Source organism: Canis lupus, chromosome 11 (genome assembly GCF_003254725.2).
Source record: "Canis lupus dingo isolate Sandy chromosome 11, ASM325472v2, whole genome shotgun sequence".
NCBI lineage: Eukaryota > Metazoa > Chordata > Mammalia > Carnivora > Canidae > Canis > Canis lupus.
This window is the reverse complement of record NC_064253.1, coordinates 69,945,566-69,958,605: the sequence shown is the minus strand read 5'-3', so window position 1 is coordinate 69,958,605 and position 13,040 is coordinate 69,945,566. Positions and strand designations below refer to the sequence as shown.

Here is a 13,040-nt window from a genome sequence, read left to right as displayed (position 1 = left end):
TCATAGTCATTACACTAGGCTTCCTTTTATCATAGCCAAGCCTTTACTGTCATACCTGCTGTCCTCAGAACCTAGCAAGTTGGTTTGCGCACAGTAATCATTCTTTGGCATAAAGCAAAAATTTTTCCCAAGAGCAATCATCTTAAGCAGGCACTAGAGGGCAGCAGGAGATCACACATGGCTTTTTTTTTTTTTTTTTTTTCAGCTTCTCCTGTCTGGCCACAGCCCACCTTAGCTCACTAGAGTCAGGAATACATGATGAGCTTCTATGCTGACTGTTAACCTTAACAATAAGAGGGATAAAAGTCTGGAAGGGGGCGAGGGAGCCTGGGTACACCTTTGTCTGTGGGAAGGCCCACTTTTGGGTCCTCTCAACTATACTGGGATTTCACTGTGCCCATTACTTTCTTTAGGACAAATAGCACAGCAGAGCCGTGCAGGTATTTTAGCACTTAAAAAAATAAATGTGAAGAATCCTAATTTGCAAACAAACCAACAAATGATATTAGCCACTGCTGTGGGATACTGGGCAGTGTCCAGGGGTCCCACTCCCTGCCATGCAGAGAGTATGGCTTTCCTTATATTTAACTGCTTACTCGGAGATTTAACTGCTTTCACTCAGAATAGGTAAGGTTATACTATCACTTATAAGGTTATAGTACATCATGCTGAGCCTCAGTCTCCTCATCTGTAAAAGGGGGCAATGATTCCTACTTTGTAGTGTGATAACGAGAACCTTATGAGATGATAGGTGTAAATCAGCTCGAGCTGCATCTCCTGTCTGACACTCAGAACAATTAATGAGGAATTAGTCTCCCTATTTTACAAATGAGGAAACCAAGGTTGGAGAGGTAGTGACTTGCCCAGAAGGATCCTGAATCAGGTGTTCTTAACTCAGTAACTTTGGACTTAAGTTTTCAATTCTACCTTCGTCTACTGAATCATCTACCTTTGTCTACTGTGTTCCCCTAGGTAGGAAGTGGGTGGTTTAAACAGAAATTCCTGACACAGTGGTTAAATCGCTAACAGATAACAAGGGAAGATTTTTGCAGATCCAGACTCGCACAAGAACTGAGTAATGCTGAGGTAAAGACCAGGGCTGGAACAAACGACTCTGATGATGCTCTGGACACCCTAGAATTTGTAAATTCCTCATTGGGTTCTGTTTCTCATTGATCCACCAAATACTCCAAGATGTAGGTACCAACGTTATCAACATTTTTACACATGAGAAAATGGAGCCTCTGAGAGGTTAAGTGACCTGTCCGAGGTCACCCACCTGGAAATGGAAGAGGTCGATTCAAACCCAGGCAAGTCACTGCGCGGTGGCTGCCCCTCTGCAGTTGGGCTTATTACTTGTGTATTTTGGGAAGAAGCTGTGAATTAGGTTAGATCAGGAGATCAGTCATCCCAGGATTTGGCAGTTTTGTAGACCTGTCTTCTTTTTAGAGTCTTCACTGAGGCCTTTCCTTCCGTTTTGTAGATATGTCCTCACAGGTGCAGGCGCACACCCATGCATGCTTATCTTTTACTGAGACACGTAAACCTCATCAGAAGCCACCTGAGAATGCCTCCACAATTCCTGGGGTCAGGAGCTCCCCTAGTTAGTTGGTTAATCTTAGCATGACCTGGCAGGTAGTGGGCAGGCTTGAGTACCACAGTGAGGGTGTCTAAATAGCAACAAGTCTGTAACTACAGGGCTGCATCTGATGCTTAGGATGACAAATGCTGTTTCGGGATGGGAAGCCGCCTAGATTTAACAGAGCTGTCCCATAATGGAACTGGAGGCCTAAAGACGTAATGAGTTTTATATCATTAGAAGTTTCCAAAAAGAAGTTAGAGGATGGTTTGGTGTTGAATGAAACATTACATGGGATTCCTGACTTGACCTTTAAAATGCCTATTGCCCCTGAGATGCCTTAGCCCATGGAAGAGGGGTGAGGGAGCCTGCAAGTGTTGTCTGGGAGTGACAGGAACAGAGAAGGCCCGAGTCCCTGCAAAGGAGACAACTCACTGTGCAAGAGTGAGACTTGGTGCTACAAGCTATCATTTGTACGTCAATAAAGTAAGGTTAAGACCATCTGCCTTTGGGGCTATGGTGATAAACTGAGAGGTTGAGTTTGAAGTCTCATGAGTGTTATGGGAATGGAATGGATTAAAGGGAAAGAGGCTCATGTTCATCTGTTCCTTTATTCAGATACGTACCTGCAAACCATCGACACTACGTTAGATAGTGAACTCTGTGCTGGGGTGCAGATGATCACTAAAACAGGCCATGGTCCTCCCTTTAATGGAGCTCACAGTTTAGTTGGGGGGGGGCAGACATTCATTGAACTAGCACATTAAGTAAAATTAAAAACGTGATAAGCACTATGATGGTGATGTAAATGTTTCAGTTGATGATAAAAATTGAAAGTAATCACCGTGAATTTATGTGTTCAAGAATACACATGTGAATTGGTTGGTGAATCTATGTACATGTGAGAGTATACATGTGAGTTGATTCCCATGATCCTTCTTAATGTATTCAGTGGGGTGATCTTCCTCTGCTCCTAGGTGATGAGGTTAGTAGGGCACATCTAATCTATTTTCACTTTTATGGACTAGACCGTGATAGACATTGTCACTTGCTAACATCATTTCCAGCCAGGAATTAAGATGTCCAGTCCAAGAATTTTAATCATATCTCTAAATCTGACAAGTCAAGTCTCCTCGCCCTCCCCAGTGGTGGGGCATGAAGAGGGTGGGACAAGATTGCCCTTCATTCTGTTTTTCTACCTCGCATTTCTTTTTTCCTCTCCCTCCGTTATAAAGCAGAGGGAGGGAGAAGTGGCAAGGATTAGGAAGGTCATGCTTGCTGTGGTCCCCTTATATCTTTGTTTTCCACTCTTGCCAGTTTTTAAAGCTAGCCAAAAGTGGGGGGCTTTTCAAAGGCTCTTCCCAAGGCTTAGGATGTTGCAGTTTCCCCTTGGCTGGTTGCCAGCGATCGATCCCCTTCCACCTATGTTTCTCTGGGGGCCTACCACATAGGGATTTTCAGTGGGGGACACCCCTCAATCTTTGTTAGAATTCCTTTTGGGTAGGACTGGAAGTGTTCTAGCTGCCTCTTTTTCCTGTGTGACTCACACCTGGTCCAAGGGAAACACTGGAGTGTTTTTCACACCATACAGCCTCCCCTGTTCTGCTGCCACAGGCCACTAGAGCTTTTGCAGGTGGAATAGGATCCTAGTCCACTATCTCCTCAGCGGTGGGGAACACACAGCAAGTTCTCCAAGAGGCACTCTTTTTTTTTTAAATTTTTTTTTGGAGTTCAATTTGCCAACATTTAGCCTAACACCCAGTGCTCATCCCACCAAGTGCCTTCCTCAGTGCCCATCACCAGGTCACCCCAACTCCCCGCCCACCTCCCTTTCCACTACCCCTTGTTCATTTCCCAGAGTTAGGTGTCTCCAAGAGGCACTCTTGAGGCTTCTTCTTACAGAACAGGATTAGAAGGTAGCATGCTCTACATGTCTCACCTGGGGCGCTGGAAATTCTAAACATTAGGTAACAGCCTGTCTCAAACAAATCTCTCCTAAATCCCTCCTGCCTACTTTCTGACCTTGTTTTATTTCCTTGTACTGGCTGAGGTTTCTGAAGTTATGAAACGAGTTAGGATTCATCTCCTTTGTACATTCTGCATATTGGGGCTTGGTTTGGGGATTTCATCTCTATTCTATCTTGGTGCCTCAATGGAAATTTCAGTTGTAACATCTTGTTACAACAGCAGCACTGAGAATTATAACAACCACAGCATTAGCAGCAACAACAACTAGAAAGGATTGAGTGCTTAACCTTTGTTAGGCACCGTGTTTGATCCTCACAAGAACTCAGTCAGGTTGGTACCATGACTTATGAAGGGCACCCCAAGGATGCAGGACCTTGACTGGGAGGCTGGGAAGTTTGGATTGCACAGTGCAGAAGCACAGGCCTTGCTGACGGCCTTTTGGCTGGCTACTTTCCCTCTGTTAAGGATAAATTTGTGTGGGTCCTTGAGGCAGACCTCAGAGCAATCGCTTTCCTCCAACAGGAGACAGTAACTCCGCCTAAGAAATGATCCCATTTCAGCAATTCCTGGGAGGCCATTGCTGTAATAAAGGCCATTCTTTATGATATAAAAGTCTCACCCTCTTTCCCCCACCCTTAACGTTTCTAATTTGAGCCCCTCTGGTCCCCGTGGAGCCTTTAAATGCTTCAAGTGCAAGCCTATTGCCAAAGCAAGCCTGTCTGACTTGGGAGGCAGCGCCCTGCGCTGTTGCCGAATATTGAACAAACATTCGCACAGCTTTGGCTCTCCCAGGAGCCCTTAGTCTGCTGCCTTTGTTTTGTTTTCTGGATGAGGGCAAGCAGTGCCATCACCTCCTGCCGAAAAGCCCTGGCTGCCCTCCCAACAAGGAGTTGTCACTTCAACTGAGGCTGCCTTTTTTTTTTTTTTTTTTTTTTTTTTTTTTTTTTTTTTTGGTGGCAACAAAATAATACCCAGCAGGAATTTGGGAAGAGAAAAAAGAGAGTTCAGTTGGCAGGTTCTCAAATGAATGGGTTGTAGTGTCATTGGAACTGAATTGGGCTTAAAACCAGACATGATCCTATTTTGGAAGCATTGTTCAGAGGGATGGGAAATGTGAACAGAGGATACGTCTCTTCAAAAATGCTCTTTATCCTTGCCTGTTAAAGACAGCCTGTTTTAACTGAGCTCTCCCATCCTCTCAATGGAAGGGCCTATGTGAAAACCCAGAGGAGGTCAGAACAACTGGCAAATTGATCAGCTATTCATCTGTAAACCTTCCAATTGAGGAAGCTAATTTTTCACTTTGGGAAGAGTTGGCACTTGATTATAAGCCACCAATTAATTGTCGGTCTTGAAATTCATAAATCTTGACTCTTAGACTTATCAATGCTCTGATAAGCTAGCACAGCACTTTGGGTCAATATATATATATACCCAACAAATTTGTATCAAAACTATTACTGTAATCCTAACATGTTCCAGGTTATATGTAAAGTTGATATGGGCATAGGGAAAATTGATACTGTCTTCTTTGTCCTCATGGAGTTTACAGTCTGGGAAGAGAGGATGGATGGAACAGGATGCTATGAGAATCTTTGATGTGAAGCCCTGTATAGATTGGTGGCATGGGGATGGAAGTCAAGGAAGGCTTTTCTGAAGAACTGGCATTTGAACTAAAGATGACTTTAACCACAGAGTAAGGTTGGATCAGAAATAATTAGCTTTCACAATAATCATAATGTCTACAGAGGAATAATTAATGGAATGGTTAATGGTCTTCCCTGTTGTAACTCTCATCCAGATCGTAATTTAAGCACGATAAAATCTTTACCAAAAAAAAAAAAAAAAGATAATTGTTAATAAATGTGCACACAATACAGATGTAAATCTCTTTCTCTGTTAAAGTCTCTGGTTCTTCATTTGTTGAGCAATGGGATGGGACCATGGGATGCTCAAGTGCCCTCTTTTTTAAAACCAGCCCTTAAGTTCAGCTATGAATTCTATATTGCTACTGCAATGCAGTTGTCAGCCTAGACTCTGGGCTTCTAACTCACCGGTTGGATTGATAGATTTTGAAAAAAAAAAAAAAAAAAAAAAAAAGATTTATTGGAAAAAAAAAACAGACCAGCAGAGATCTATAACTTGTTTTGTTGTTAAATGGTTAGTTACATCTTTAGCCCAGTATCTATGTGTGTTCATTTGATCAAGGGCATTTTTACTTCCAGCACCACATTTCGTTTCCAATTAAATTATGTGCATATGGTAAAATGCTGTGAGGTGTAGGCCATCTATGTTTTAAAATATGAGATTAAAATAGTCATTTAAATGACAAATTGGTTAATAGAAAAGACTGGGATCATGTGATGAAAGGAACACTAACTCACCATATGACCTTGGAAAGTCTTCCTTTGGGACACAGTTCCCCCTTGTGTAAAATGGGAGGGTTGTACCAGATTAACATTTTTCAAAGGTGTGCTTTTTCAATAGCTTTTGAAAGATGTTTTATGGAGAAAGAATGCCCCCCTCTATGTTTTCCTCATTGGAGATTCACAGTTTACATGTATGATGGCCTAATTGATTCCAGTGTTTTCAGTTTAATTCATTATACTGCCACACTGACCAAAGACAGAGTCTCCTTCTGAGACTCAATTTCCCAAGCGATTACCTAGGACTGGAACCAAGGTACCCAAACTTATTCTGTAAAGGAGCAGATAGTAAGTATTTTAGTCTCTGTGGGTCATAGCATCTTTGTTGAAACTACTCGATTGTGCACTTGTGTGTGCCCAGCCACACATAACACATCAATGAATGAAGGTGCCTGTGTTCCAATAAAACTTTATTTACAAAGAGAGAGAGAGAGAGAGAGAGAGGGCTAGCTTTGCCCTATGGACCACTTAGTTTACTGACCTCTGAGGTCAGAGTGTGAGATAACCCCCCTAATGTCTTGTAGCTCTGGCTGTCCTCTAACCCTCTCTCCTCAATGGTTATTCTCTCCCAAGTTTGAAGTCACCCTTCTCCAAAACTAGTCCTCTGGCCTGCACTTCCAAAAGTCATCATCATCATCTTCTTTCAACTTGTCTGTGTATAAGAGTGTCTCTGTCTGCCCAGATGCTGAGATGCCTTCTTCACAGCTTTGTTTTGTTTATCTTGTAACTACCCTTCTTTAATCCCTCTGAAGGATTGGTTAGCTGGAATTTGCCTTGTCTTCCTCCCTCAGAGCCTTTGATCTGATGCTCATAAGCATTTGTTGACAGCCAGACAGAAAAGGTGGAGCCCAGATCCCAGGCCCGAGGGCCCAGAGAGTAATGAATGAAGGCTGCATTTATTTGTATTTCTAATTGGCAAGCCCATTTCCAGATCAGCTGCATGTCACTGCAAGCTGAGAGCTAGAGCAGGAGATAACCCTACTTTTTCTTAGTCCTTGGTGCCCAGGGCTCTTGTCTCCACTGAGGCAGGAGCACACCTTAAGTTTACCAGGATTGGAAGAAGCTGATGTCTCGACCAAATTCTGTCCCTTATTGCAGGCCACCCTGTTTGCCACTCAGATTATGCATTACACAAGTCTGAGAACACCATTCATATGGTCTGTGATGTAAATGGAACTCTTCAGGTTGTACAAATCACTTTGCTTTTTGATATAGCCATAGCCATTCTCTTTTTATGAAGTCTTATATAGAAGGCCAGTCTATAAAAAGAGATACAAGTGGAACTGCTCTATTTGAAGCTGAGATGTGGGTCTTGGGTTTCATCTACCCAGTTTCCCTCCTGCCCTCTGCAACCATCCGTTGAGGTGCTTCTTGGGATCCATAGAATTCCTCGGAAGGATTTCAGAGGCTCTAAACTAGATCATGAATGTCAGTCTAGCCATTCAGAGTTCTACAGCCTCCCTCTTTGATGAAGTCTCAAGTACATCCCTAGCACTGTGCTAGACACTGAAGCAGATGGCGGGGAGAAGGAGACAGGAGTGGGTGACATGGTACCAACTCCAGGAGTTGAAAATACAGTTGTAGAGGTTGGCAGAAAATGGGATGAAAAAATGATCTTAACAAGATTAGGGTTTATCAACAGAAATACTCAGAGAAGAAGAGCTAGAGCAAGGAGAAAAGACTTCTGAAGAGGGTGATGTTGGAATGGAGCACTGATAGGTGGCAAACATTTGAAGAGGCAGAGGGGAAGAATAGGGCAGGTGAGCAAAGACACAGAGGTGGGAAATGCTAGTTGTATGGATCAAGAGAGACAGCACTGAACAGAGCGTGGGTAATTAGATCTCAGTGTGCACAGGAAGAAGGCAGGGAAGGACTTTTGAACAAGGGAACAGATGAGCACAGAAAGAAAGAGGAAATCATTTCTTTTCCAGACAGGTCCACCTCCTTCTGTCTCATTTACCACTCATAACTGTTTTAGTCAGTATTATAACTCCATTTTACAGAATTAATCCTCACAGGCTTTTGGGTATTAGGAGATCTTCCCAAGGCCCATTGCTATTATCAAGCAGAATTGAGATTTAAATGGAAATTGACTTGACTTCAGCTTGCGTTTCCCCCATAACATGAAACTTCATGGAAAATATAGGACTGGAGCAAGTTTTCAAAAGAAAGTTATAATTTGTATAAATTGACACTAGACAGAAATTCCTTATTGGGAAAATATCTTTGAATATTTACACCTTACAGGGCCCTTGGAGAATCCTCTTGTCTTACCAATCAACTTTAAATATGGAAAAAGTGAGGTCCAGAGAAAGTAAATAAGGAGTTATTTGATATAAATAATAAAACAAGACACCACCTGACATCTGAGTCATCAGACTAGTGCTCTTTCTAAGGCATCAGGAGCAAACCACTCTATCATCTTTTTTCCTTTCCATGGAATACCACCTCCTTAGCACGTTGGATTCTACGGGTTCAAGAGTCTGACCTTTTGAACAATATTGAATTTCTCTCCCCTCTCCAGAGACCACAGAGCTGGGCAGCAAGAAGGAACTCAAGTCCATGCCCTTCATCACCTACCTCTCAGGTCTGCTGACAGCCCAAATGCTGTCGGATGACCAGCTCATATCAGGTGTGGAGATCCGCTGTGAGGAGAAAGGCCGTTGTCCATCTACCTGCCACCTTTGCCGCCGACCAGGCAAGGAGCAGCTGAGCCCCACACCAGTGCTGCTGGAAATCAACCGTGTGGTACCACTTTACACCCTTATCCAAGATAATGGTACCAAGGAGGTGAGTTCCCCTGACACAGCCACTAAGTCACATCTAAGTACCAATCTTCCTGCCACCTGCCCTTGTGGGCCAATTGTCTATTGGGATTGTCTTGTCATCATTATCATCATGGTGATTGGCATTTATTGATTCATTTACCATGTTTTAAGTACATATATAGCTGCTATAACCAATAATTCCTCAAATCTCAATGGCTTAATATAATAGAAGTTATTTTATGTTTATGTGGAGTCCCAAATAAATGTTTTCGATGATGAGTGGCTTCACTCTGAGAAGTGGTTCAGTGACACACCTTGTTCTATCTTGTGCCTTCATCAACCTGATGCTTCAATACTTGCTGTGGAAGAAGAAAGAACATGGAAGATCATACATGAGAGGTTTAAACAGGCCAAGCCCGAAAATGACAAATATCAGCTCCATTCCATTGGCAAGAGCTCAGCCATTGGGCACACCTATCTGCGAACAAAAACAGGGAGATATACTCTATCTAGTGACCTTGGGGAAGAAGATATATGGAATTGTTGAAACCTAACAGTCTTTGTCTCAGTATTATACTTGGATTATCTCATTTAATCTGCCCCCCCCCACAGATCAGGTTTATGTATAAGTATTGGTTTGACTCCTATGAAATTGCCAGCATTTGATCTTTTTTTTTTTTTAATTTATAGAAATAGTAATTCCAGGGAGCACCTGGGTGGTGCAGTCAGTTAAGCATTCAACTCTTGGTTTCTGTTCAGGTCATGATCTCAGGGTCATGAGATTGAGCCCCACTTTGGTCTCTGAGCTCAGCATGGAGTGTGCTAAAGTTTCTCTCTGCCCCTTCCATGCACATGCTTGTGTGCTCTCTCTTTCAAATAAATATATTTTTTTTAAAAAATGGTAATTCCATATGGTTCATCCTAATGTCATTCCCACTTTAGAAGTGAGGAACCCTCAAAGATGTTTAGTGATTTGCCAAAGTTGGTGTGCTTCAGAGCCTATGTGCTTAATTGTGAAACTGTATCTCCTATTTTTCTTTTTTCTGCATTTCTCATTTTCCATTATAGCATGCCTGGGCTTGAAGAGACCATATAAATGATTCATTCACTGGTTTGCAAAACTTTATTCATGGAACACCTTTTCTAAATGCAGTCTTTCATTTAGAAAACGAGATCCATAAAACCAAGAATAGCAATACCACTCCTTCAGTTGGGGAGAGGAAGGTAGACAAAGCATCTCTACTTTGTCCCCACTCTTCCCTCTGCAGCAATTCCCAGATAGCACTGGGCCCCAAAGAAGATAGTCTGGTAGATCCCTGACCAATACCAATAGGGTACTATGGATTATGCACTCCTCCTGTAGTATTCTATCAGACTAAATTCTAGAGAGTGATATGTGGTCAGGTAGGGCTTCATAGAGGACAGAGAGAGGATGAGAGTAAGGAGGTGGGGACAGTGTCAGGTAGATGACCAGAAGCAGAAAAGTACATGATCTGTACAAAGACTGGAAGACATCCCATGGCTAAGATCAAGAGATAGAAGGAAAGCAGAGATGAGGCCAGAGAGATCAGAAGGAGCCTGATCATATAAGTTGTTGTAAACTAGCTCACAGGAATTTGGACCCTGTCTAAAGGAGAGTGAGATGCTTAGGATATGCAGGAAGGATCCAATAGGATTAGATTCATGCAGCTGAAAGAGCCCTCTGGAAACAATCCAGATGACCATCAGTAGGAGAGCAATTAAATAAGCATAAAATGGAAGATACATACAGTGGAAAACTCTACAACAGACAAAACAAATGAACTATAGTGTCACTTAATATGAGATGAATGAACATAATATTAAATGAAGAATTAACTCCTAAAGGTATATTTTATATAACATGATACCCTTTCCCCTATTTTAAGTTAAAACAGATACATGCCAGATACACTACATTTTTGGAATGAATACAGGTGCTATAAATTATTTAAAAAGGGAACCAAGGAAATCTTCAATGTAGAGTTCAGGATGATGGTAGTCTTGAGTCGGGGAGGGCGGGGCAATGGCATGAGGGAGTCCTCATTACATGGAGGTATCACGTACCTAGCTGGCATTTTGGGTGGTGGATTTGTGGGAGTTTTCTTCTAAAGTATTAAACTAGGTAATGAGTGAACACTAAGTAGTTGGATATATTAGGCCTAACCATACATGGTGCAATAATTAGCTTAAGTCATGAGCATCATAGATAACCTAATTCTGTGCATCAGAGGTCCCCACATTCACTACAACAAAAAATCAAACATATCTATCTATCTGTATCTCTACCCCTCCAGCTTTAAGGTGAGAGTTGGGTGTGAAAATGCGAATGTGGAAATAGGGAGCCCTGTGAGGAGGCTGTTGAAGCTTCCAGTAAATACCAACGATGATCTGACCAGTGTTGTATCAGTGAGGATGAGCGAAGCAGCATGATTAGCTGCACAGGGCCGGAGTCTCCAGGACTTGGTGGGTGAGGCTGGGAAAATCCTCACTTACTGCTCCATAAACTTGGCCCAGTGCTGCCTCCCTGGACCACACTCTCCTCATCTGTAATGTGGCACAGTCCTAGCTAAGTCACAGGACTTTTGTGATGTGTTCTTGGCACATGTGGTAGCAAGAGGAGTGGTGGTTCTTTCCCTCCTTGCGTAGGAGTCAGATTCCCCATGTCTGGATTCTATGCCAGCTTCCCTCGGCATGATCAAAATATCCGTTTCTTTGGAAATCCAGCAAGATGTTTTCCAGGCCAGTTGGTGGGTGTTATCAGAGAAGCCCAAGTGTGAACTCAGTCACTAGATGTCACTATTCTCCTTGTAGGAGATGTGGAACACTCGGAGCTCTAGTCATTCATTCATTCAGTAGATTTGAGTATATGCCAGGACTGTGTCATGCCCTGAGAAGTGAAGAGTGCAACGAGTAGACTTGGTCTTTATCTCCATGGAGTTTACGGGTTTGTATTAATGAATTAATGGAACAATCACCAGTAGAAACAGACTGCAAGGTACCAAGAGGAGTCCAGGCCAGTGGGTTGAAAATATGTGATAGGAGATCTTGTGGAGTTAGGGAAGGCTTTCCTGAGGAAGTGACATTTAAACTGAGTTTTAGGGGGTCGGGCATAAAGTGAATGTGGAGGGCTAGGTCTGGGGGAGTGGGAGGAGCCTGAGCACAAGCAAGTTTGAAGACCCAACTCCTGCAAAGGCCTGAAGAATGAGCAGGTGTGGCCCATTTCCTTGAGAAACTGTGTGAGAACCCATGTGGCAAGGGCCAAGACTAAGGGCTGCTCCATGGGCAGTGCTGAGGACCAAGCAGCAGGGCCAGTCCAGGCAGAGGTGCAGAGGCGGCAGTGATGAGTAGTTTGGCACCAGGTGGTGGGAAGCCAGAGAATAGTTTAGGCAGGTAGCCAGGCAGGGGTGCCATCTTCTCTTGGGCTCGCCTTCTCTTAGTCATCCCTGCTCGAAAACGTTAGAGCTCGGTGATAATCTGGCTTCATTGACATTCCGGCTTCTTCTCCCTGGCCCCAAACCCCAATGGTAGGCCCTTTTAAACTTGTGTTACAGCCTAAGGGCTGTGATACATTAGGTTTTTCCAGTGGAGCCAGGATAAGGTAGGAGTAGGTGGGACAGGCCGACTGTAGGTATGGAAATGATCTGGAGGGAATATGGTCACTGAGTGAGGCTGGTGTGATGAGAGGGCAGCCATTCTCCTTGTGATCACTATTTGTTTTCTGACTCCTCTCCAAACCTCATCACTCCTTCTCCCATGGCTTATCCATGTCTTTGCTTTGCTCTGCAGCCAGAGGTAGAGGAAACATGGATAAAACACGAAAGAACCTTGGCCTGGGCTCTGACACTGAGATACAGTAAGGCTGGGGCAAGTCCTTTTTTTCCTTTCTGGGTTTTTCTTTTCCTACCTGAAAAGGAAGAGAGGCTAAAAAAGTTTCTTTGAGTTTTCTGCAAGAGACTTTGTCTAAGTGGAATCAGGTAGCAGAGGCTCTGTGCTCTCTTTAGAATCCTGCCTCAACCTCCTGTTCACTGTGTGATGTTGAATCATTTCAAACCTCAGTTCCCTCATCTGTAAAATGTGATCTTTATGGAGATCAAATGAGATAACAGATGCCTAGTGCCTGGCACATAGCATGTGATAGACAAACATTTTTCTGTGAATATGATAAAAATGATGTGCATCTAAACTTGACCCTTCTAGTTTTTTTAATGATTCCCTTGGTACTTCCTCTTCTAAGTAGTACTGGCTAACTTTACAGAAGCCCAAAATGCGAGGAACATG

General features: G+C 43.1%; 1 protein-coding gene across 7 annotated transcripts in view; it reads left to right on the top strand.

The window, feature by feature from the left end:
- The window catches only part of ASTN2 (astrotactin 2), an 853,772-nt gene that overhangs the window by 660,935 nt on the left and 179,797 nt on the right, over positions 1–13,040 (top strand). For all 7 annotated transcript variants that reach the window (XM_025432065.3, XM_025432067.3, XM_025432064.3 and 4 more), the window contains one exon: positions 8,498–8,763. In XM_025432065.3, the coding sequence (XP_025287850.1) occupies positions 8,498–8,763 (266 nt within the window). The remainder of the gene's footprint in view (positions 1–8,497; positions 8,764–13,040) is intronic.